Consider the following 24,303-nt stretch of genomic DNA (forward strand, 5'->3'; position numbering starts at 1 on the left):
CCTATAGACAGACAGTACAGTGTTGTTGACTGTACTCCTCTGAGAACTTGTAAGATTTCCTCTCTCAGTGCCTGTAGATAGACAGTACAGTGTTGTTGACTGTACCCCGATGAGAACTTATAAGATCTCTTCTCTCAGTACCTGTAGATAGACATAATGTTGTTGACTGTACCCAATGAGAACTTGTAAGATCTCCTTTCTCAGCACCTGTAGATAGACATACAGTATTGTTGACTGTACCTCGATGATAACTTGTAAGATCTACTTTCTTAAAACCTGTAGACAGATGGTATGGTGTTGTTAACTGTACCCTGATGCGAACTTGTAAGATCCCTCTCTGAGTACCTGCAGACAAACAGTGCAGCCTTTTTGACTGTACCCTGTGCTGTACAGACACCCTGGGACTCTTATCCTGTGACTAGAAGTTTGACCCCTTCACCCACTTCGCCCACAACCCCTCTACTGCCTCTGGCAACCCCCAGTCTCTTCTCCCGGAGGTGGGTTTTTAGATTCCAGATGGAAGTGAGCCCATGCAGCACTTCTCTCTAAGTCTGACTGACCCCACCTGGTGTGGCACTCTCAGGGAGCGGCCGTGTTGTGTCAGGTTCTCCTCTTCTGTGGAGGAGAACCAGGTGCTCCTGCTCTCCAGGCTGCAGCAGGAGGCAGGCTGTCCTCTTCTGTGGCCGAGTAGTAGTTCCCGTGTGTGTAGGTGCCACATCTTCTTCATCTGTCTGTTTGTCTGCAAATGGACACTTGGGCTGCTTCCACGTCCTGACTGTTGTAAATAGGGCTGCTATGAATGGTGGTGGTGGTGGTTTAGTCGCTAAGTCGTGTCCAACTCTCACGACTGCATGGACTGTAACCCACCAGGCTTCTCTGTCCATGGGATTCTCTAGGCATGGGTTGCCATTTCCATCTCCATGGACCTTTCCCACCCAGGAATCGAAACCAAGGTCTCCTGCATTGCAGGTAGATTCTCTACTGACTGAGGTATGAGGGAATCCCTGATGAAGCTGGGGCGTGTGGCTTTTTGAATTAGTGTTTTCATTTTCTTTGGGTAAACACTGAGGAGTGGAATTGCTGTATCTATCTTTAATTCTTTGCGGAACCTCCTTCCTGTTTTCCACAGTGGCTGCACCAGTTTACTTCCCCACCAGCAGTGCACAAGCGTTCCCTTTTCTCCACACCCTTGACGACATCTGTTATTTGTTTTTTTAGCAGTAGCTGCTCTAACCGGTGTGAACTGATACCTCACTGTGGTTTTGATTTGTATTTCTCTGATGATTCGTGATGTGGAGTGTCTTTTCACGTAACTGTTGGCCGTCTGGGTTTCTTCTTTGGAAAAATGTCTGTTGCAGGTCTCTGCCTGCCTTTTTTTTTTTTTTTTTTTAAATTTTATTTTATTTTTAAACTTTACATAATTGTATTAGTTTTGCCAAATATCAAAATGAATCCACCACAGGTATACATGTGTTCCCCATCCTGAACCCTCCTCCCTCCTCCCTCCCCATTCCATCCCTCTGGGTCGTCCCAGTGCACCAGCCTCAAGCATCCAGTATCGTGCATCGAACCTGGACTGGCAACTCGTTTCATGCATGATATTTAATCAGTTTGTGTGTGTGTGTGTGTGCTGTTGAAGTATATGAGCATCTCAGTATATCACGAGAAGGCTGTGTTTCATTAATCTTTAGTTGGGAAATGGGCTGTCTTTATGTTCTCAAGTCTGGATTTCCATCCTTTTCGCAGAAGCTTTCTTCTGTGACACTGGTGAGTGGAGGGAGGCTTGCGCTTGTGTCTCTGGCATCTCCACAGGCTGACTGTGTCTGCTTGTTTAAAACGACCCCCTGGCTGGTCCAGAGCATGACTCGCAGGCGGATGGATGGCAGCTTGGGTCCTGCCCAGGTCCCACACTCTCCACGAGCTCCCCGACCGCCTGTCTCATGCGTGCTGGCGACCTGCGCTGAGAGGGAGGCGCTGGGTGCGTGTGTGCTGGGCGTGTTCCCAGTGGCCTCCGTGCCATTCGTCTCTGGCCGCTCTGTCCTCTGGCAATGGGGCTCACTGGGCTCTCTCTGATGCTGGGAGCCTTGTGCACCTGTTTGGATGAAGAGCTCCAGGGGGTGAGTGGGTTCTTTCTCCTCCCAGCCCCAGCGCTGGGCAAGGCTGTGCTGTCAGCCTGACTTGAAGGAGGTTCCTCAAAAAATTAAAAATAGATACAGCAGTTCCAGTCCTGAGTATTTACCCAAAGAAAACAAAATCACTAATTTGAAAAGCCACACATATCCCAACATTCATCAGGGATTCCCTCATACCTCAGTCAGTAAAGAATTTGCCTGCAGTGCAAGAGACCTGGTTTCAATTCCTGTGTGGGAAAGATCCCGTGGAGATGGAAACAGCAACCCACGCCATTTCAACCCAGGGAGCCTCCGGCAGCTCTTGGCCCCCCATGCTCCTTAGAGTCCTGTGATGGCACTTGGTCTGGGTTTGGGTCCGTTTTTCATCCTAGGAAAAGGTAGGGCCTTCCTTGACTCTCTTCAGTCTGGGACACTGTAGGGAAAGAGCAGATTAGCCAGGATGGCGCGGCCAGGCTCTCTCAGCCCGTGGCCTCTTGCTCTCACCCCTTGTTGTGTAAATACACGTTTATGTAACAGCTGAGATCACTTATACCACTGCGCATCTCGATGAACCCGCTTGGCCATGGGCTACTTTTGCTCTGTAAGCATAAATAAGCTCCACCTGAAAAGCCCTTGAGGCTGCATTACGGCTGTGTCTGCTGGGTCAACCATGGGAGAATACAGTGTCTGCTGCTACGGCTGCTGTGCCAGTCAGGAGATGATAAACGTGTCTGCAGTTCCTGCGACTCCTCGGGTTTTCTTCCAGCTTCCACCGTCACGCCTTACTGTCCCTGGGTTCAGTGCGCAGCGGGAGAAGCGAGATGGGCGTCCTGAGCTGCTGCTGAGCTGTCCGGACGCCAGTTCTTCGGTGCACTTTGTTTTCCGAGACTCCGCGAGCGAGTGCCACACCGGGCCTCCGGAGGGAAACCACTGGTGTCCTTCAGTCCTCGTTTCTCCTCTGACATTTGTTTAGGCCTCTTTGAGGGTAGGAGATCTTCACTCCTCTAATTCTGAAGTTGAGTTTCTTCTCTCCAGTATCATTTAAAAGTTTTCTTATGTTGGCATTTTTTGGCTATGCCACAGGACATGTGGGATCTTAGTTCCCTGACCAGGGATTGGACCCACACCCCCTGAATCTGAAACTTCTGGACCCCCAGGGAAGTGCCAATCATTTTTAATTTCTAAGGGCTTTGCTTTTTTGCTCTGTGTTCTATTCTACGTTCTCTGCTCAGTGTCAGGGATGGAGTGCTTTTGGTCTTTCTCTGACGGTGACTGTTAGTGTTGAGAGGTTTCTGCTCTGTCTCCATCCATCTGGGACTCTTGTGTTATGTGGGACGATGGTGGTCTGTGCATTGGTTGGTGCCCCGAGGCTGTGCCATCCCAGGAGGCGTGAAGCACTGTGGGGTCTTGGGGGCTATCTGACTGGGGTGGGGGGCAGCTCCACCTGGGGGTGGGTGCAGCCTTCTCTTGCAGGGCCATTGGTCTCTACCAGTCTCCTGCTGGGCTCTGAGAGGTGAGGGACACAGTGGGGCCCCCACCCCTTGCCAGCCTCCGTAATCTGTAGCCCCTGGGGGTCTTGCAGTTACCTCTGTGCCCCCTGCGCCGCCTGCCTGGCCTCCCAGGTGTGTGGGCCGCTCACGCATGCTCCTCTGAGCCTTCTGTGTGCCTGCGCTCTCCAGCAGTTGCTCACTGCTGGCTCACTGGTCACCTCTGTCCCTGTTTCTTCCCCTCGTAGGTTTATAAGTTGTGTCTCATCATCTGAGGGAATGTAAAAACATAGAGCGTATGTGTGTTTGAGCAGGAGTACTGTGTGTGGGCTTGTGTGCATGGTAGATGCCTGTGCCTGGTGTGTATTTGACGTGTTGACGTGTCATGTGGACTGAGGGTGCCTGCTGGAACTCCCCCTAGCTGGGTGTGGGGCCCCTCACGCCCCTCTGGCCAACGCTGACCCTGGCCAGTAAATCTCTAGCTGCAACTCCTGGGTTGTCACTGAGCCAGGATGTCTTTTTACGTGTTTGGGTGTTGCTGCCGTGTTTCTGCCTGTTTCTCCAAAGCTGGCAGCCCTTGCTGTCAGCTCCCTGCCCCCACTCTCCTGTGTTTTATTTTTGTTTTGTCGTCTGGAACTGGCCATTGCTTGGCGGGGTTGATGTCTGGCCCCTTCTCTTTCCCTGAATGGTGAGTCGCTCTCGCCCGACTTGCTAGGTCTGCTCTTCCACTCAGAAGCCTGACCCACTGTGTGCTGAGTGAGGGGGGCACTTGATTCCGTCCATTAGTCAGGTGGTTTTCTCCAGTGACCATACAAGGACTTCAGTCTTGATTAAAGGATGATTTGAGCTTATTGAGAGCTGGGGGTTTAGGCTGACGGGACCCTCTGTTGATTCTGAGGGAGATGGGTGACAGGTTGCCTCTTGGAGGGAGCAGGAAGGGCTGACCCAGCCTCTGGCCTCTCTGCCCTCCCTCCCATCCTCGCATGAGGACGCTCGGGACTCTGTGTCCAGGAGTGTCATTGAGAGGAGCGGCCCAGCTTGGGCTCTGGATGGGAAGCGTGGAGCAGGGAGTGAGGGGATCCTGGGGCGGAGTGGGAACCCTTCAGCCGAGGGCCTTGGCCGTACAGCTGGCCCAGCAGGTCTGACCCCGGGACGTGGAGGGTGGGCCCCGGGTTCCAGTGGGTGTGGGTGCAGGGAGGCCCTGAGCCTACAGCTGATTCCAGTGGATATGCCTGCCTCCCTTCTGGGAGTGAGACATGGGGGCAGTAGGCGGTATGGATGTGTGAGGTTCGGGAAGGGGGGTTCCATGGGGGACTCTGTGGGAGGCAGGGTCAGGGAACCAGGCTGAGAGGCTCTTTACAAGGTTTCCTCTGTGATTTCCCCAAAGGAGAGCCTGAGTTTGCGCACACGGTTAGAAGAAAATCACCAGTGTCAACTAGCAGCAGGGACATCCTCCCAGGACGCTGATCAGGAAGCGTTGGAAGGAGAGCTGCCCGCAGGGCCTTCGGAGGAGCCCGGCCAAGGTATGGCCTTAAGTGCTGCTGTGGCGGCCAGCCTGCAGGGGTGTTCTGGGCCGTGACCGCATCCCACCAGAGCCGCCGGCACTACGCACGCCGGCTGTTGACTCTGTAGCAGGGGCGCTGGAGGCCCTTCCCCAGGGTTGAGGAGCAGGCCCCTTGTGTCAGGGGAGGGTCTGCCCAGGCAGCAGCATAGGGTCCCTGGGGGCCATGGGGATGGAGAAGCTGTGGTCATCCCGGGCATGGACTGGGGCCCAGGAGAGCGGATGCATGACTGGCCCTGGACACGGAGCCCGGGAAAGGGTGGGTCCCGCGTCAAGCTGAGGAGGCAAGTCCGCGTGTCCTGCCTTGAGGGCCTGAGGCTCAGGGTCCGGCCCAGGGTCCCCTGGAGCTGTGTGGGCCTGTGGAAGGCTAGCACATGGCCCTGAGAGCGGGGTCACACCTGCTGGTGCCCAGTCCTGCCTGTTCTCCTTCTTGCGTGAGCGGTGTCCCATGGCTGCTGCTCGGCATCTTCCAGTCCCCTGAGTTGCGCCCCGTGCCTCTTCCTCCAGCCTGGGACAGTGATGAGCCCTGGCCAGAGCAGCTCTGGGGGGCCGATTCCTCGGTACCCAGACCAGAGGGGCAGCAGCGGGTGTGGACAGCTCGGGACAGGTCTGCTCGCCTGCTTCTGGTGCACAGCGCCCACGGCAGTGCCCACTGGGCTGCAGACAGGTGTGTCGTGTCCCCTTCCGGTACTGTGCTCCCACAGGGGTTTCAGGGTCTACGTGCAGTTGTCTGGGGCTTCTGAAGCTCAGTGTCCTGTCGGAGGGTCAGCTTGATGATTCTGCCCCTGGTCCCCACAGAGCTTGCCCGGGAGCCTCTCCTGTGTGCGCAGAGCACAGCCTTGGAGTTGGAGACGGAGGTGCCTGCTGGAGACTTGGGTCTGGAAACTGCACACACGGCTCAGCTTTTGCTTCTTCCCGTGGAGCTCAAGGAAGAAATCGATCTCTTAAAAGTAGAAAATATAAATTTACAGGAGAAGTTGCGGCGTGAAATCTGCCTGAAAGAGGACTTGGAGAAAGTAAGTTGAAATGGCTTATCTTGCAGCGATGCTCTCGTCCACAGGGCCGCACATGAACTGGCCAGGGCAGCACGAGCCCTGAGGTCAGCGCCACCCTCTGCCCTGCAGCAGTGTTTGCTGGGTGCCTCCCTTGGGTGAGGATGGGCTGCCACCTAAGCTTGGACCTATGTGTGTAATCCTAACTCTTACAGAGGCTGCAGGGCTTAGGGGAACTGACTGGGTCCTCAGAGAGGTGCCAGGGTGGGTGGCGAGGCCACCTTCAGGCCTTGTCCATTGCGTCTTCTGCGCTGTTCCAGCTGCCAGGCTCTCTCCATTGACTGAGACTTGCAGCCGTGCACATGCAGTGATGAGACCCCGGCCCACAGCTTGGGCACCTCCCCTAAATTACTAGCGGCCTCACTGAGGCCTGGAGACGTGGAGTTGAGGTGACTGTCTCAGTGTTTCTTCTGCAAGGCCCAGGGTGGCCATCTGGGCAGTTCTGTGGCTACCCTGCTCCTCCTCCCTGTGATGCCGTCCCAGGTCCTCCTCCATCGAGGCCGAGTTTCACGGCAGATCACGTGTTGTACCCCTACTCACGCGCTGGGCATGAGGACGGGCATGTGAAGGCCTGCAGCCTCACGGGGTCCCTTGAAGGACAGACTCTGCTTGATGGATTTTTACGTTCAAGTGTCTGAGTGCTTCCTGGGCCACTGTTTGATCTCCTCGTGTGAACTGTCGAGAGGAATGTGGAGCTCTCTCTCTCTCCATTTAGCTCTCACAGTATTTACTGTGTTTTGGAGTTGTGTTAACTGCACCTTTATGGTCATTGTGTCTTCTTGGGAAATCAGGCTTTCATCATGAGTGAAATGCCCCGTTTCTGATGTAGTTTCTTTGTGCTGGAATCTACCTGCTGTCTGACTGGTGCAGTGTGTTTTCTTTGATGCAGCATCTTCCATCCATTTTACTTTTTACCTTTGACTGTATCTACCTGGAATTAGTGCCAACCCCACGGGTCAAGGGCTCAGTCCCAGGAGGCTGCCCCTGACCCCTTCAGAGGCAGCAGCCTCCCCCTCTTCTCCGTGTTGGGCCAAGGTGTGCGCTTAGGCCTTCTGGGCTGGTCTGTGTCTGGGTCTTCTGTCCACCTGCTCGTATATGACCAGGCACCAGCCTGAGAACTGGGCTGGATTCCGGCACCTCCTGCCCCGTCCTGAGGGGTGCGCTTCCCCCTCACTTCCCGGCTCTTCTGGTTCAAACAAGGAGCATTTCCAGGTGCACGTCCATGGCACAGGTGGGCTGGTCACCCAGGGCATTTCTTTACTCTGGGTGTCGGGACCCCTAGCCCTGGATCTCCTAGATCTTATCCAGAGCCTGCAGTTGTTTCCACTGATTAGAGCTGACTCTCAGCTGGCACCAAGAGCAGGCCCTAAAGTGTAATGACTTGAATAACTGGTTGAGGTCGGTTTGACAAACCTTTCTGGTTTGTTTTGTTTTGTTTCTTCTCAATGATTGATCAGTATGCTGACCTACTTTCTTTCCTCTTTTGAAAATTAGGATATTTGTGCGTGCAGCTTTCTGGTTCGTGTCCCTTTTCATACAACACCTTTAAGACTGTTGGTTTCAGCTCACCAGCCTCTTGCTCAGGTCCCTTCTAGAACCTGGATCGTTCGTGGTGCAAGTCCAGAGGCTTGGCCTTACTGTCTGCTGCTCGCCTGTGAGCTGTGCTGCCTGGTGGTGGTTCTGCTGGGGGAGGGGGGTCGCCTCCCCTTGATGGGAGGTCCCTCTCATGTCTGAGCCCCTGCGCTGGTCTTGGCACTGCAGAGGAGGCCCCCCTTTGACTGTGTCCAGACCTGCCAGCCCTAGAGGTAACAGTTGGGGCCAGATGCTGGGCAATGGACACGGTTAACATAGCCAGATAGTCTTAGATTTGTGCCTTTTAGTCTCCATCATTCCCATCAGCATGAGAAACACTCCCATTGCTCTGTTCACGTATGTTGTGGGACTGTGTTGTTCAATCACTTAGTTGTGTACAGCTCTTTGCGACCCCATGGACTGCAGCATGCCAGGCTTCTCTGTCCTTCAGCATCTCCTGGAGCTTGCTAAGACTCATGTCCATCAAGTTGGTGATGCCATGCAACCATCTCATCCTCTGTTGTCCCCTTCTCATGCCTTTGATCTTTCAGGGTCTTTTCTAATGAGTCAGCTCTTCACGTCAGGTGGCCAAAGTATCAGAGCTTCAGCTTCAACATCAGTCCTTCCAGTGAATATTCGGGACTGATTTCCTCTAGGATTGAATGGTTTGATCTCCTTGCAGTCCAGGGGACTCTCAATCAAGAGTCTTCTCCACCACACTTGAAAAGCGTTAGTTCTTTGGCACTCAGCTTTCTTATGGTCCAACTCTCATATCCATACATGACCACTGGAAAAACCGTAGCCTTGACTAGATGGACCTTTGTTGGCAAAGTAATGTCTCTGCTTTTCAATATGCTGTCTAGGTTGGTTATAGCTTTTCTTCCAAGGAGCAAGTGTTTTTTAATTTCCTGGCTGCACTCACCATCAGCAGTGATTTTGGAGCCCATGAGAAGAAAGTCTCTCACTGTTGCCATTGTTTCCCCATCTATTTGCCATGAAGTGATGGGACCAGGTGCCATGATCTTAGTTTTCTGAATGTTGACTTTTAAGCCAACTTTTTCACCTTCATCAAGAGGCTCTTTAGTTCCTCTTTGCTTTTTACAATAAGTGTGGTGTCATCTGCATATCTGAGGTTATTGATATTTCTCCCAGCAATCTTCATTCCAACTTTTGCTTCATCCAGCCCAGCACTGTGGGACTAGTGCGTCTATTAATAGCTGACAGAGCTTCTCTGTCTTCAGAGATGGATTTGGGTCTTTGTGGCCAGTGATCTTTTCATTTAATTTCTTCCTTCTTAAAAAAAATTGTGTGGTTGCAGGTGAAACAGAATTTAGTTGAAGCTCACCAGGAAGACCTAAAGAGTGCTGAGGAGAGGATTGAGCAAATGAAACAGGAACTCAGGGAGAGAGAGGCTGAGTGGAAAGTTACAAGTGAGGACCTGCGGAGAGGGGCCGAAGAGAGGCTGACAAAGATGCTCCATGACCTGCGAGAACAGGTGGAGTCTGAGAAGCGGTCCATGATGAACAGGTTTGAGCTTCGAGAATCCGAAATGAGGCAACTTCAGGACCAGCAGGCAGCTCAGATCCTGGACCTGGAGGGGTCACTGGTGGAACAGCAGGGCCGCCTGCGGCAGCTGGAGCTGGGGCTCACTGGAGACGAGTCTCTGCAGTGCAGCCATTGTGGCCGGGAGCTGGGCTGCAGCCCGGCCCCTGGGGCCCAGGACCAGGAGCTCGCCATTCTCCACCTAAAGGAGGACTGCGCCCTCCAGCTGAAGGTGGCCCAGAGCAGGTGGGTGCCATCTGTATAGCAGCCTGTTATGTTCAGAGCCGCCCACCCCCCTGGCCAGTGAGGCAAGGCAGGTCCCCTCCCTGAGCCCCCCAAGGGTGAGGCGGGTCTCCAGGAGGGTGAGGCAGACCCCCAGGAGGGTGTGTGTGGCTCTCAGGGCTGCAGGCCTCTGGCAGGAATGGCATCCCTATCCTTTCTGTGGGGCCTGTGTTCCATGAGCCACGTGTTCGGGCGCCACCTGCCGGGGACCAGCCCCGGCTGATCCAGGGTATTCGAAGGAGAGACGGCTAGGCGAGGGTCAGGGAATAACTGCTTAATTACACTTTAATTAAGGATACAAAGAGTAATAGAATAAGGATAGCTCAGTGAGGAAATTCAGTGGAGAAAAGCGGCTGAAATAAGGATAGCTCAGTAGGAAAATTCAGTGGAGAAAAGAAGCTGAGTGGCTTGGTTTACGCGGAAAATCAATATAACCCGTGACACCAGGTTAGCTCTGACCACGGAGGCCGCAGGCGCCCTCTCGAATAGCGGAAGGTGCCCCACCTTAGACACCTTCTCGAGTGGGTCTTAGAAGCCCAGGCAAATAAATGGTCGCAGAGGACATCCGCGCTCCAGATGGACGCTCAGCTGGAATTTGGGAGAGAGAGTGACATGGGGAGACCAAGTTTCAGTGAACAAGGCCCGCACTTTATTTTCCAAAGTAGTTTTTATACCTTAAGGTATGCATAGAGGATAATGGGGGAAGGGGTAGAGTCATGCAGCAAGCCAGGCTTTCTTCCTGCAAACTTATCATATGCAAAAGTTCAGGTGATTGACATCATCTTCTGGCCCGGAGGCCTGTTAACATTTTAAGAAACTTATCTTTCTCTAAAGGTGATTATTCCAAAGTCAGGCGCCAGCCTTCCAAAAAGCATTGGACAAAGCGGCATTTTACATTTCTATACACCCATTATATCAATCAATACACTGCCAAAGACACAGTAGGTAAGGAGTATGGAGACTTAGCAGCAAACATTGGCCCAACAAGTGAAAAACCCTTCACCAATACATTTTCTAATCAATCTTTTAACTACTCAAAGGAATCTGTGTTTAGGCAGTTTAGAACATCTCCTGCCTCTCACAGTTGGGAGGCTCTGAACAATCACATGTGGCCAGAAAAACCTATTCAGGCAGGCTAGAGGATTTCCAAAGGAGTTTGTAGGTTAAACACTGTCACATCCAAGAATTATTAACTGGAGCTGTAAGCTAACTCTTTTTTCAGAGAGAGGTAGTGGGAGACAGCCCCCCGTAAAGTCAGAGGTGTAGGTGAAAGCACAAAGCAGAAAGTAGGCAGACTCTGGTTTTGGGGGTAGATGCTCGAGAATTTCCAGGGGGACTCCTGAGGCTCGATCCCGCCTTTGCGTATGCCGAGCCTCCTTCCTCATGACCTTTGTCATGGGTGGAGTGCCTCACGCTGGCTCTCAGCAGTGATAGAATTCCAGTTGAGCTATTCCAGATCCTCACTCAATATGCAATATGCCGGCTCCCAGCAGCCATGTGTGCATCTTTGACAAGCGTGTGTGTTCTTTGCACGTTTTAGTTTTTTAGTAGCAGAACTTCAGCCTTTTTATCCTAAGATTGTGTGGCTCATTCATGAATTTTTTGTGTTTTTTAAACTCATTAAAAAAATGAACAGCATTTCTCAACTACGTACATACTTCCCTGAAGTTTTTAAGTAGGCCTAGGATGTTGTTGGTTTGCTACCTCTTTGCAGACCTGGGCTATAGTGCCCCGGGGTGGGTGATGAGTGCAGGGATCGTTGGAGCTGCTTCTTGTATGTCATCTGCTCCCCAGCGTCTCGAGGCAGGTGCACAGACTCCTGGCCTGGGGTCTGAGGGTTGAGTTCAAATCCTGACCCACCATGTGAGCTGGATGGACACAGATGCTATGGGCAGGCTCACGAGACCTTAGTGTCGCCCTCGTGGGCTGATCTGTGGAGAGGCTGTCATGGTGGCTGGTGGGCAGCTGGTACCTGAGACATGTCCCAGCTCTTGTCATTTGCCTGGTGTGTCACAGCACCTGTGCAGAGTCTCCCCTGTTCCTGCTGAGGCTCTGTGTGCCTCCTGACTCTGCTCCCAGCCAGTCCCACTGCTTCATGCCCGAGTCACCCTGTGGAGGCTGGTTTCTGAGTCTTCTGAACACTCTTTGCAGCCCTGGGGCTCCTGTAGGGCATGCCACCCCTTTCCTGTTGAGGTCTTCTCTTGGCCGAGTGGCGATCAGATACTGCTTCCTGCAGTATCTGTGATTTCTGGCTGGGGCTGTGCCCTGCACTCTAGTTTGTGGCCGGGGATGCTGGGCTCCGGCCTGAGCTCTTCTGGCTTTGTGAGCCCTTCCCTATTGGCTTGCGGCTGGTGGTGGTGCCCAGGGAGGAGGGAGAGCAGGCAGGATCCGGGCAGGGTGGCCTCTCCCCTGGCAGCGGGCTCCCCAGCGGTGCTCTTGTGGCTACGTGACGGCTCTGTGTTCACTTGGCTTGCTGTCTCAGGTTTTTGGAAGAACGTAGAGCGATCACAGAGAAACTGGCCGCAGAGCAAGATGCCTTCCTGCGGGAGGCCCAGGAGCAGCATGCGCACGAGCTGCGGCTCCTCCAGGAGGGGCACCAGCGGCATATCCTGTCCCTGACTGCGGAGCTGGAGACCAGGCGCCAGGCCGAGGTGGATGCGCTGAGGTCCTCGTTAGAGCGTGAGCAGTTGGCCCTGGCAGAGGCGCGTGAGGCCGAGTCGCAGGTGAAACACGCTGCTGACATCAGTGTGTTGGAGGCCAGACATGCATCACACCTGGATGCTCTGCGCTTGCAGTACCTGTCTGAGCTGCAGGCTGTGCAGGGCAGGCACCGGCGGGCCCTGGAGCTGCTTCGCCTGGACCTGGAGGAGCGGCTGCAGAAGGAGGACGTGGCTCACCACGGGGTCTTGACCCAGGTGCTGGAGCTGCTGGAGCTGCGATGTGCCGAAGAGCCTCAGTCTGCAGAGGACAGCCAGAGAGGGGATGGGAGCGTGGAGCCCCGGGAGGGCGTGAGAGCCCTCTGGCTGCCCATGGCTCGCAAGGTGAGGTGTGTGGGTGGGGCAGGGACAGGGACTTTGCCCTTCCCTAGGACCTGCTCGTGTCAGCTGCACGCGTGTCTGTCTGGTGCCCCTGCCCTCTGCCCACTGCCGCCCACCAGTCATGGGTTTCCTGGTGAGGCAGGTACAGAACAGTGAGTTTTATGGCATTTTTTGGTCGCAGCTCCTTGGTGAAGGCTTTTGGCAGCTGGTGCCCATGTGCTGCGTTTCCTGTGAGCTTGCAGTGGGTTCAGTGTGCTCCTTGGGGCTTGTGTTATTTCTGTGAGGTAGAGCGCTTTGTCCTATGTCTGGGGCGGTCTGTGTTGGGCAGCGATTGTCCCTGTGGTGGGTGCTCTCTGGAGGTGGCCCCGTGGCCCTGCCAGCAGCAGGCTTGCCTTATCTGCAGGCCCCTGGTCCCGTGCGTTGTGAGCAGGACGTATTTAGTTGGTTAGAAGTTGAAGACAGCGTGGGGGCACATTGCTCTGCACTGACTTGGCAGATGTGCATGCCCGGCCCTCAGAAACAGTCCTGTCCTGGTGACTTCGTGCTTTGTCACGTCACAAGTAGGTATTCCAGGTCACAAAGCAGGAAAGCTCAGCCTTGCGGAAACACAGATACCAGAACTTTCGTTTCCAACTGAGACGTGCTTTACGTATGAGGGGATGTTCCCAGGAGGGTTTCGTCCTCTGCTCTGGTTCAGCTTGTCTAAGGAGGGGAGGAAAAGGGCAACCCAACCTGTGGAGGGGGTGGGGTTTCACTTCAGACATTGGCTCTGCCTGTCCTGTGTGGTCTGTGGGCGAGACCGTGAGTGAGTTCCGGGAGGTCTGGGCAGGCTCTCGTGGGGTCGTGAGCCTCTGGGCCTCCCTGGGTGCAGCCCAGGGCAGGTGTCCCTGAGTTGAGGTGCCCCCAGGCTGGTCGGCTTCTGAGCCATCAGCTGTCAGCTTCCGTTCCTCCCAGGCAGAAGGGTACTTGGGGAAGGGGCTTTGTTCCCAACCCCGTGGATTTAAACTGGATTCCTTCGGTTTATAGGGTTTGAAGAAAATAAAGTTTTGAAAGAACATTGAGAGGGAGAAGTGTGTCTCTTACACGGGAAAACTGTGTGTTTTAAACCGTGCCTTTATCTCATTAGTGTGAAATGTGCTCATAGGAGGCATGAGGGGTGAGGGTGTGCGGGACAGAGGCGTGTGGGGTGCAGTGACCTGTGGATGTGGCCCCTGGAGGAGGGCAGGGCACATGCCAGGGTCCTGCCCCCTGGGCAGCAGCACCACGCAGCCTGGCAGGGTCTCAGGGACGGTCACGTGACTATGATGCAGCGACAGGAGGCCCCACAGGGGGTGCCCCTCGCAGAGGGGTGGCTGTGGGTGGGCAGTGCGCCTCCTTCTGGGCAGTGGTGGCTTCAGGAATGACCTAGGGGTCAGACCGTGGCCCCCACAGGGGTGCTGGTGACATCAGCAGAGCTGCTGGGCCTCAGAAGCTTCTCTGTATCACAGTGCCGAGGGTCTTTCATGAAGTCCGTGTGGAGTGGGCACTGGGCGGGCCTCACACCTGCTGAGAGGTTTATTTACTGGCTGATGACCCTTCCCTCCAGGAAACTTTGTGGCTCCTGTTCATTCACCCTGCTTGTTCTGTTGCCTGTTGGTGACGCATGTGTCATGCGTGCTCCTTGGCCCAGCACTTTTGTACCTGTGTGTAGACTCTTGTTCAAGCATTGAGAGCATTTGGGGAGTATTTCTCTAGTTGTGTGTTGAAGTACATCATCCCTTTGCTAGGAAGGATATGTAAGCATTAGATACTGTCCAAGTGACCTTTTTGTCTCACTCATCTCACAGGAGAAAACAGCTGGGTCTGTGGGGAGGTGAGATATGCCATTTCTTCCAATTTTAACTTTGCTTTGGAGAAAATTTCAACAGAAACAGAGAATAGTTCAGGACGGGACTGCCCACGGGGTACGTGCCACGCTCAGTGCATCAAGCCACCCAAATATACCAGAGGCATGCTCCATGCTGCCCTGCAGAATTAATGGTGACCTCTTAATTTCATCACAGATCCAGCCTGAGATCCAGTTTCTTTCTGGGGTAGGTCAAATTGGGATACAGGCAGGGATGGGAGAACAGTTCTGGTCCAGATCTACACACGGGACAGGAGAATAGTTCATGCCCTCATCTACACCTGGGCTGGGAGAATAGTTCATGCCCATGTCTACACACGGGCCAGGAGAATAGTTCATGCCCACGTCTACACACGGGCCAGGAGAATAGTTCAGGTCCATGTCTACACACAGGACAGTAGAATAGTTCAGGTTTGTGTCTACACCCAGGACAGGAGGATAGTCCATGTCTACACCTGGGCAGGGAGGATTGTCCATGTCTGTACCTGGGCTGGGAGGATATTTGCAGGCAGTATTTTCCACCTTCTGCCCTCTTCCCTCAGGCTTTCCTCGCAGACAGATATTCCATGAAGCCTTGCTGGGCGTCTCCCGGTGCTGTGGTCATTGTTCCCAAAATAGCAGGAACGCGCTGTTCTTCCTCTGTGAACAGGTTTTATCTGGGCCACAAATATCTCGCACCTGTTTGAGAAGCAGTGTCACTCATCAGAAGAGTTGTTTACCCAGGGCCTGTGAGATTGTTTACTTTGCAGGTTATTTCTCTCTGGAGTTTGGTTGTGAGAATAGTTCTCTGAACACGTAAGCCTGATTTCCTTTTTTAGAGATGAGTGTCCCATGCAGAAGTCGCTCTGATATTGGTGACGCGGAGCAGGGAAGGAAAGCGGGCGTCAGCTGTCGTGTGCTCACTGTTGGTTGCTCAGGCAGTCTCTTTTTCTGGCAAAGCAAATGCTCTGTTCATAGGGTTTTTTAAAACAGTAAGAGGCCTGTGGTTGTTTTCGATATACTTTGAATGTCTTCGATTATTAGTTGAATTTGTTTTTAATACTGCGTTGGTGTTTTTTGGACAGTACTGCTTATTTTTTCTTCTGTAGGTGTATCCATTTTTTGATGATTAAAATATATATCACATTTCCCATAGAATTCTGTGGATTTTTAGAAAAACCTGAAAATAGCTTCCCAGAAACAACTTCTATTGACTTTACCATTTAGCACAAGGCAGATTGAACAGAGTTCAATCTGTAAAACAGAGTTTACTCAGGCAGCCTGTGGAACAGTGGTGTGTAGGGAGGTCGTGTGCATCGTCACAGTGAAAACACGTGGAATAAGTGTGAGCTGGAGCCTGCCACATACCCACATACGTGCTCATGCTCAGGTTGATCTTCCTTCCCGCTCAGCAGGAACCCGAGGCCCAGTGCTCAGCTCCCCAGGCGGGGCAGGAGGAGGAGCTGGAGCTGCTGGAGTGTAAGCCAGAAGCCTCCCTGGAGCAGCAGGTCGCACTGTTACAGGTACTGGGTCAGGAGCCGCAGTTCCGTTTTATGGTTATCTTTCCTCATCTGCAAAGAATATTTTAGTCTAAATTAATTTTGGTATGCAGAATTAAAGCATATTTTCATTGTTTTAAAAACCGAGGGTTTTTAGGCATCTTTTTTCATTCATTTTTATATTTAAAGTGGCTAGTTAGCCTATCTTTTACTGCTTAGAAATTGTCATTAAGTAGTTGTTCCTTAAGCAACATGGAATTAGCAGCGCTGATGCTCTACACAGTCGAAAATCTGTATGTCATTTATAGTTGGCCCTCAGTATATGTGGTTCCTCCATATCTGCCATTGCTCTGAATCCCCACATTCAGCCACCTGGATTGCGTATTCACTGTTGAAACAAAATCTGTGGGACTTCCCTGGTGGTCAGTGGTTAAGACTCTGCACTCCCAGTGCAGGGGGCACAGGTTTGATCCCTGGTCAGGGGACTAGATCCTGCATGCCTCGTGGCATGTGTATAGGTTGAATGTCATGGTTCAGCACCATCTTTGAGAGTCAGCTGTGTATAAATCTGGGGAAGTTGGAGTCCCCTTCATGATCTTGCTTTGACGACTCAGCAGCTGCCACATCAAGCCTTTTCTTCTTTAGTGAGCCTATTTCCAGGAAAGGAACTCTGCACATAAGTGATTTTCACTACTCACAATGATTTTTACTGTGGGTTTATTTTGTTTTAGATTGCAGCTTTGTTGAGATCATAAAAAGCTCTCTTTTTGAAGTATACAGTACAGTGGTTTTTAGTATATTCACAAAGTTGTATCTTATTCCAAAACATTTGTATCACCAGAGAAGAAACCCCCTACCCATTAGCAGTCTCTCTCCTCTCCCAGCCCCTAACAACCATCAGTCTAATTTCTGTTTCTGTAGATTTGCCTTTTCTGGACATTTTATTGAAATCAAATCAAACGATATGTGGTGTTTTGTGTTTGATTTCTCTCACCTAGAATAATGGGTTCTAGATTCATACATGTCACTGCTTGGCGGTTTGTTTTCTGTGTATCTTGTCTCTTCTGTTCCTCTAGTCCTCCATTACTGCCTTCTTCCATTTTAATTTCCTTGATGTTTATCTGTATATATCAGTTCAGTTCAGTTGCTCAGTCATGTCGGACTCTTTGCCACCCCACAGACTGCAGCATGCCAGGCTTCCTTGTCCATCACCCTCCCAGAGCTTGCTCAAACTCATGTCCATCAAGTTGTTGATGCCATCCAACCATCTCATCCTCTGTTGTCCCCTTCTCCTCCTGCCTTCAATCTTTCCCAGCATCAGAGTCTTTTCCAGTGAGTCAGTTCTTCGCATCAGGTGGCCAAAGTATTGGAGCTTCAGCTTCAGCATCAGTCCTTCCAATGAATATGTAGGACTGATTTCCTTTAGGATTGACTGGTTTGATCTTCTTGCAGTCCAAGGGACTCTCAAAAGTCTACTCCAACACCACAGTTCAAAAACATTAATTCTTCGGTGCTTAGCTTTCTTTATGGTCCAGCTCTTACATCCATACATGACTATGGGAAAAACCATAGCTTTGACTAGACAGACCTTTGTTGGCAAAGTAATGTCTCTGCTTTTTACTATAGTGTTTAGGTTGGCCATAGCTTTTCTTTCAAAGAACAAGCATCTTTTAATTTCATGGCTGTGGTCACCATCTGTAGTGATTTTGGAGGCCAAGAAAATAAAGTCTCACTGTTTCGATTGTTTCCCATCTATTTGCCATGAAGTGATGCGACTGGATGCCATGATTTTCGTTTTTTGAATGTTGAGTTTTAAGCCAGCTTTTGCACTCTCCTCTTACGCTTTCATCAAGAGGCTCCTTAGTTCTTATTCACTTTCTGCCATAAGGGTGGTATCATCTGCATATCTGAGATTATTGATATTTCTCCCAGCAATCTTGATTCTAGCTTGTGCTTCATCCAGCCCAGCATTTCAAATGATGTACTCTTCATACAAGTTAAATAAGCAGTGTGACAGTATACAGCCTTGTCATATTCCTTTCCCAGTTTGGCACCAGTCTGTTTTTCCGTGTCTGGTTTTAACTGTTGCTTCTTGATCTACACACAGATTTTCCAAGAGTTAGGTAATGTGGTCTGGTATTCCTATCTCTTAAAGAATTTTCCACAGTTTATTGTGATCCACCCAGTCAAAGCCTTTGGCATAGTCAATAAAGCAGAAGTAGATGTTTTTCTGGAATTCTCTTGTTCTTTCGATGATCCAGCAGATGCTGGCAATTTGATCTCTGGTTTGCCTGCCTTTTCTAAATCAGCTTGAACATCTGGAAGTTCTTGGTTCACGTACTATTGAAGCCTGGCTTGGAGAATTTTGTGCATTACTTTGCTAGCGTGTGAGGTGAGTTCAAATGTGCAGTAGTCTGAACATTCTTTGGCATTGCCTTTCTTTGGAACTGGAATGAAAACTGACCTTTTCCAGTCCTGTGGCCACTGCTGAGTTTTCCAAATTTGCTGGCATGTTGAGTGCAGCACTTTCACAGCATCGTCTTTTAGGATTTAAAATAGCTCAGCTGGAATTTCATCACCTGCACTAGCTTTGTTCATAGTGATGTTTCCCAAGGCCCACTTGACTTTGCACTCCAGGATGTCTGGCTCTAGGTGAGTGATCACACCATTGTGGTTATCCATGTCATTAGATCTTTTTTGTATAGTTTTTCTGTGTATTCTTGCCACCTCTTCTTTTATCTTCAGCTTCTGTTAGGTCCATACTGTTTCTGTTCTTTATTGTGCCCATCTTTGCATGAAATATTCCCTTGGTATCTCTGATTTTCTTGAAGAGATCTCTGGTCTTTCCCATTCTATTGTTTTGCTCTATTTCTTTGCATTGATCACTTACGAAGGCTTTCTTCTCTCTCCGTATAGCAGTGTGGTTCAGATTAATACCAGCTTGATTTTAATGGTTTGTAAAGCTACCCTTCTACACAGCTCCCGTCCCCCTTCCTTCCTCCTTTGTGCTGATGATGTCATACAAAGAACGTCTGTGCACACTTCGTGCTCACTGCTTTATACAGTTGTCCTCTAAATCACAGGAGAGAAAAAGACTTACAAACAAAAACTGCATTTATTTTGTTTTTTATGTTTACATGTATAGTAACATTTCCCAGTGTTCTTTATTTATTCTTGTGTATTCAAGTTAATGTCTAGTCTCCTTTCATTTTATCCTGAAGGACTCTCTTTAGTGTTTTTTCACAGGAAGGTCTGTCAGTGATTAATTCTGTTTTTATTTATCTATAAATGTCTTCATTTCTCCTTCATTTAGAAAGATCATTTCCTGGATATGGAATTCTTGGTTGACATTATTTGGCTTTCAGCACTGTGAACAAGGCATCCTGCTGCCATTCGGCTTCTGGTTTCTGATGAGAAGGGCTTCCTTGGTGGCTCAGATGGTAAAGAAGAATCTGCATGCAATATAGGAGACCTGGGTTCAATCCCTGGGTCAGGAAGATCCCCTGGAGAAGGGAACGGCTACCCACTCCAGAATCCTGGCCTGGAGAATTCCATGGACAGAGAAACCTGTCAGGCTACAGTCTGTGGGGTCTCAAAGAGTCGGACAGGACTGAGCGACTACCACTTTCACTTACTGATGAGAAGTGAGCTGGCTGTACTGTTGAGGATTCCTTTTGTTGGGCTGCTTCTCTTGATGCTTTCAGTATTTTCTTTATCTTTCAACAGTTTGATTATGATGTGTCCAGGTATGGCTCTCTGAGCTTATCCTGCTTGGAGTTCATTGAGCTTCTTCTGTGTATAAATTAATATTTTTTCATCACATTTGCAAAGTTTTTGGCCACGTTATCTTCAATTTTTCTTCTGCTCCGTTCCTTTTGTCCTCTCCTCCAGGATTCTCATTATGTGTTTGTTGGTCTCTGTGGGTGTCCCAGACGCCTTTGAGCCTACTTCTTTTTTTTTTTTCCTCCTTATTTTTGTTCCCCAGACTGAATAATCTGAGTAATAATTTGACCAATCTTCATGTTGGCTGATTCGTCTACCCACTTGAATCTGCTGTTGAATGCCTCCAGTGAAACTTTCAGTAATTGTACTTCTAAGCTTCAAAATGTCTGTTGGTTTCATTTTATAATTTTGTCTTTTTACTGTGGGGCTCTGGTCCTGGTGGCCCTTTAGTGCTCTGGCAGGCAGTTTATATCTCTGCCTGAGCTTTCACTTAAAGTTTTTTGATCACCCTCTTATTAGCTCTGGTTGTTGTTACTGCCTCAGGCTGCTGAGATGTTGAACAGTGGTTGCTAATTGTTTTTGACAAATGGCTTGGAAATAGGATTGTTGAGGAGAACTCTGCTTCAGATCAGATAAAAACCAGCTTTGAGAATGGAGCTTTTCAATGAGCTGGCCAGACAGGTCATGACAGTTGGTGTTGCTGCTTTGGTGGAGCTGCAAACCCATTCTGTCCCTCCTCCTTCCCTCATGACTGCTGGGCTGAATTTTCTTTAAAACAAAAAAATTTGGGGGGAGGGTGGCAGGATCTTAGTTCCCTGATCAGAGATTGAACCTTGGGTCAAATTCAAGCCCAAAGTTGTGAGAGTACTGAGTCTTAACCCCTGGACCACCAGAGATTCCCTGGGCTGCATTTTCAAGGAGATACCAAAGATTGGAGTGATGCGGTTAGGGCAGGTTCAACCACCCGAAGCGTCCTGTTCTTTTAAGATTTGGGGCTGTTCTCGGCCTTCCTTGCTGTGTGCGCGCTTCCTCTGGTTGTGGCGCGCCGGCTTCTCACTGTCACGGCTTCTCCGTTGCAGAGCACAGGCTCGAGGTGCGCGGGCGCAGGAGTTGTGGCATGCGGGCTTTAGTAGTTGCAGCATGCGGGCTCAGTGGTTGCAGCATGCGGGCTTTAGTAATTACAGCCTGGGGGCTCAGCAGTTGTGGCACACAGGCTTAGTTGCCCCTCAGCATGTAGGATCTTCCCAGACCAGGAACTGAATCCTTGTCCCTTGTGTTGGCAGGCAGATTCTCAACCACTGCACCACCAGAAAAGTCCCAAAGTTTCTTGTTCTGTGGTGACTCAGCCTTTGTTTTTAATGACACTTTAATTTCCTCAGCTCTGAAGAAGCTGATTTTTGACAGTTTTTGCCAGTGTTCTCAGTGTAGAGGAGTGATGTTTTGGAGGTCCCTATTCAGCCATTCTGAAAGTGCTACCTCTGTAGTTTAAAAAAAAAGAAAGCTTATTTCATTAATATATTCTTACTCATCAGATGAGCATTATTAAAAAAATATGTATTATTTAAGAAGAAACAGAGTTTATCTTTTAAAATGAGAGGAAGTTAGGTTTCTAAATATATTGGATCTTAATGGTCACGATACCCTGATGACGGAAATTTCTTAATGTGACTGTTGGGAAAGGTAGCAGGCTGGTTTGTTTTTTATTTTATGTTCTCTGTGATAAGCACATTTGAACGCATGTTCACTGGGGGTAGTGGCCTAGGTCTTTTGGATCATTTCTCTTGATGCAGAGTACAGAATCAATGAGTATTTGTTTGAATTAAATTCTAGTGAGCAGGAGAGAAATGGAGCTAGGATAATTTTATAACTTAATGGCATTTTTTGTTAATAGTGTACTTTTGTACAGGGTGAATTTGGAAGTGAAAGGAAAGCTGCTTTGCATGAAAAAGAGGAGATACATAAACTTGACCGTGAGAAGGCACATTCTCTTTACGAAAAAGAGAAAGAATCTTTGTCTCTGCAGCTACAGGAGAAGAATAATCAAATTCTGCAGGTATGTGGAATGTATCTTTTCTTTGTTAATACTTTTCTGTGTATGGTAAAAATATGCTTAACATAATACTTACCATTTCAATCATTTTAAGTGTACAGTTTAGTGGCCTTAACCACATTCAGAATATTGTACCACTGTGGCCACTGTCCATTTCCAAAACCTGTTCATCATCCCAAGTAGAGATTCTGTGTTTGTTAAAAATAAGTCCCATCCCCCTCCCTCCAGCCCTGGTACCCACTGTTGTACCTTCTGCCTCTATGATTACTCGAGGGATCTCATTTCAGAGGAATTATACAACATATGTTGTTTTGTGTCTGACTTATGTCACTTAGCATCACGCCTTCAAGGTCTATCCACATAGTGTATGTATCAACGTTGGTGGCTTTTTATGGCTGAATAATATCGTTCCATTGTATGCAGACACCATGTTTTGTCTATCTGTTCATCTGTTGATGGGTGTCTCTTAGTGGTCATCTCTTCCTTTTGGCTGTTGGGCATAATGGTGCTGTGAACACTGGGGCACAAGCTTTTGTTTCAGTCCCTGCTTTTGATATTTTTTTGTGTATATCTAGAAACAGTTGATGAGTCACATAATTCTGTTTAACTTTTGAGGAACTGCTGAACCGTTTTCCACAGCAGCTGTGGCATTGTGCATTTCTGCCAGCAGTGCACAAGAGTTTCAATTTTTCTACATTCTTGTCAATGCTTGTTTTCATTTTTTTAAATAATAGCCATCATAACAGATGTGAGGTGATATCTTGTTTTTATTTGCATTTCCCTAATGACTAATGATGTTGGACATCTTTTCATAGCCATTTTTATCAGTTCAGGTAGGTCCTTGATTCTTTTTTTTCTTTTGAAGTATAGTTAATTTGGGGCTTCCCTGGTGTCTTAGATGGTAAAGAATCCGCCTGCAATGCAGATTGTTAATTATAAAATAATTAATTTATAATGCTGTGTTAGTTTCAAGTGTATAGCAAAGTGATTCAGTTATACACACGCACACACACACAAATGTATATACTTTTTCAGATTCTTCACCTTTTAGATTATTACAAGATATCGAGTAGAGTTCCCTGTGCTACACAGTAGGTCCTTGTCGGTTACCTGTATACACAGGAGTGTGTATATGTTAATCCCAAACTCCTAATGTATCTCCAAATCTGTGAGTCTGTTTCTGTCTTGTAGTGAAAGTCTTCGTCACCCAGTCATGTCCGACTCTCTGTGACCCCACAGATTGTAGCCCGACTGGCTTCTCTGTCCATGGGATTCTCCAGGCAAGAATACTGGAGTGGGTTGCCATTTCCTTCTCCAGGGAATCTTCTCGACCCAGGGATTGAACCCGGGTTTCCCACATTGCAGATAGACTCTTTACTGACTGAGTCACCAGGGAAGCATCTATCTTATAAATACATTTGTTTGTATCATTTTTTTAGATTCCACATGTAAGTAATAGCATATGGTATTTGTCTTTCTCTGTCTGACTTATTTCACTTAGAATGAGAATCTCTAGGTATTCATGTTGTTGCAAATGGCATTAGTTAATTTTATTTTATGACTGAGGGCCTTGAGAATTTTGAACTGGATTTTTTTCCCATTATTATTATTGAAAATGTGGATGTGTACAGCGATTGTCCCACTGTGTGATCTTTCAGAGTCATAATAGTACTGATTTCTTTGACTTTATCATCATCCAAGTCACTGGATTTGAACTTTTTCACACCTTGGAGGCAGTGTACCACATACTGCACTAAGTACATTAAAAGCCGAATTTTCTCATTTCTGTGCAGTTCTCTCCCTCTCAGGACCCTGAGGCCCAGGAGAGGCCCTGTTAATTTGGTAAAAGTCCCTGGACTGCCGAGTGATGGAGCCGGGCCTTCGACTGTGAACACTGCACACAGTGTGTCTGACTTAATTTAGCACCAATGATAGAAAAATTACCCACAGCGAGATTCAGGGTATCAGTCGCAGGTCAAGGGGCATGTTTCAGCTGCAGACACCCCACCCCCCACCCCAGTGCTGGGAGCCCAGCCCTGAGGAGGAGGAGGTGTGGGGGGGTGCCGCCAAGCACGGAGGGCCCCAGGACTTAGATGAAGGGGGGAGTCTCAGGAAGAAAGAGCCTTTCAAAGCATTTCTTGAGCTGGTTCCTCAGTGTACCAGGCATTTCTGCTGATACATTATATGCATTCTTAAAATAAACTTCTCATTCTGTAAAATACTAAAATTAACATGGCTCATGGGCAAAATAGGGTTAGCGATTACATCATTCACAACCTCTGCAATTTTATAACTCAAGGACCAAAACAGTAACAATCCTAATAAAAGTACTAGTACAGTCTAAAAAGAAATGTTAAATTCTGAATTAAGAGAGAAATTGTGAGATACATATAGTGATCTGCCTTTACAAAGCAGGATAGGAGCTTGATGGGCAGGGCGTGGCGTGGCGGGGGAGAAGACCGAGGGGCCCCAGGAGGGGCGGCCTGCCAGGCCTGCGCCCGCGCTCCTGTCACCGCACATCT

General features: G+C 49.4%; 1 protein-coding gene across 20 annotated transcripts in view; it reads left to right on the forward strand.

Annotated features, from left to right (window-relative positions):
* The window catches only part of PCNT (pericentrin), a 105,879-nt gene that overhangs the window by 19,516 nt on the left and 62,060 nt on the right, over positions 1 to 24,303 (forward strand). For 14 of the 20 annotated variants that reach the window (XM_044947943.2, XM_044947904.2, XM_044947925.2 and 11 more), the window contains 6 exons: positions 4,986 to 5,121; positions 5,958 to 6,175; positions 9,102 to 9,571; positions 12,090 to 12,648; positions 15,922 to 16,032; positions 21,623 to 21,784. In XM_044947943.2, the coding sequence (XP_044803878.2) occupies positions 4,986 to 5,121; positions 5,958 to 6,175; positions 9,102 to 9,571; positions 12,090 to 12,648; positions 15,922 to 16,032; positions 21,623 to 21,784 (1,656 nt within the window). Of the gene's footprint in view, positions 1 to 1,530; positions 3,097 to 3,139; positions 4,287 to 4,985; positions 5,122 to 5,957; positions 6,176 to 9,101; positions 9,572 to 12,089; positions 12,649 to 15,921; positions 16,033 to 21,622; positions 21,785 to 24,303 lie in introns of those variants that run through there. The other 6 variants (XM_044947959.2, XM_044947961.2, XM_044947907.2 and 3 more) reach the window with 6 other exon arrangements.

This window comes from Bubalus bubalis, chromosome 1 (genome assembly GCF_019923935.1).
Source record: "Bubalus bubalis isolate 160015118507 breed Murrah chromosome 1, NDDB_SH_1, whole genome shotgun sequence".
Classification (NCBI taxonomy): Eukaryota; Metazoa; Chordata; class Mammalia; order Artiodactyla; family Bovidae; genus Bubalus; species Bubalus bubalis.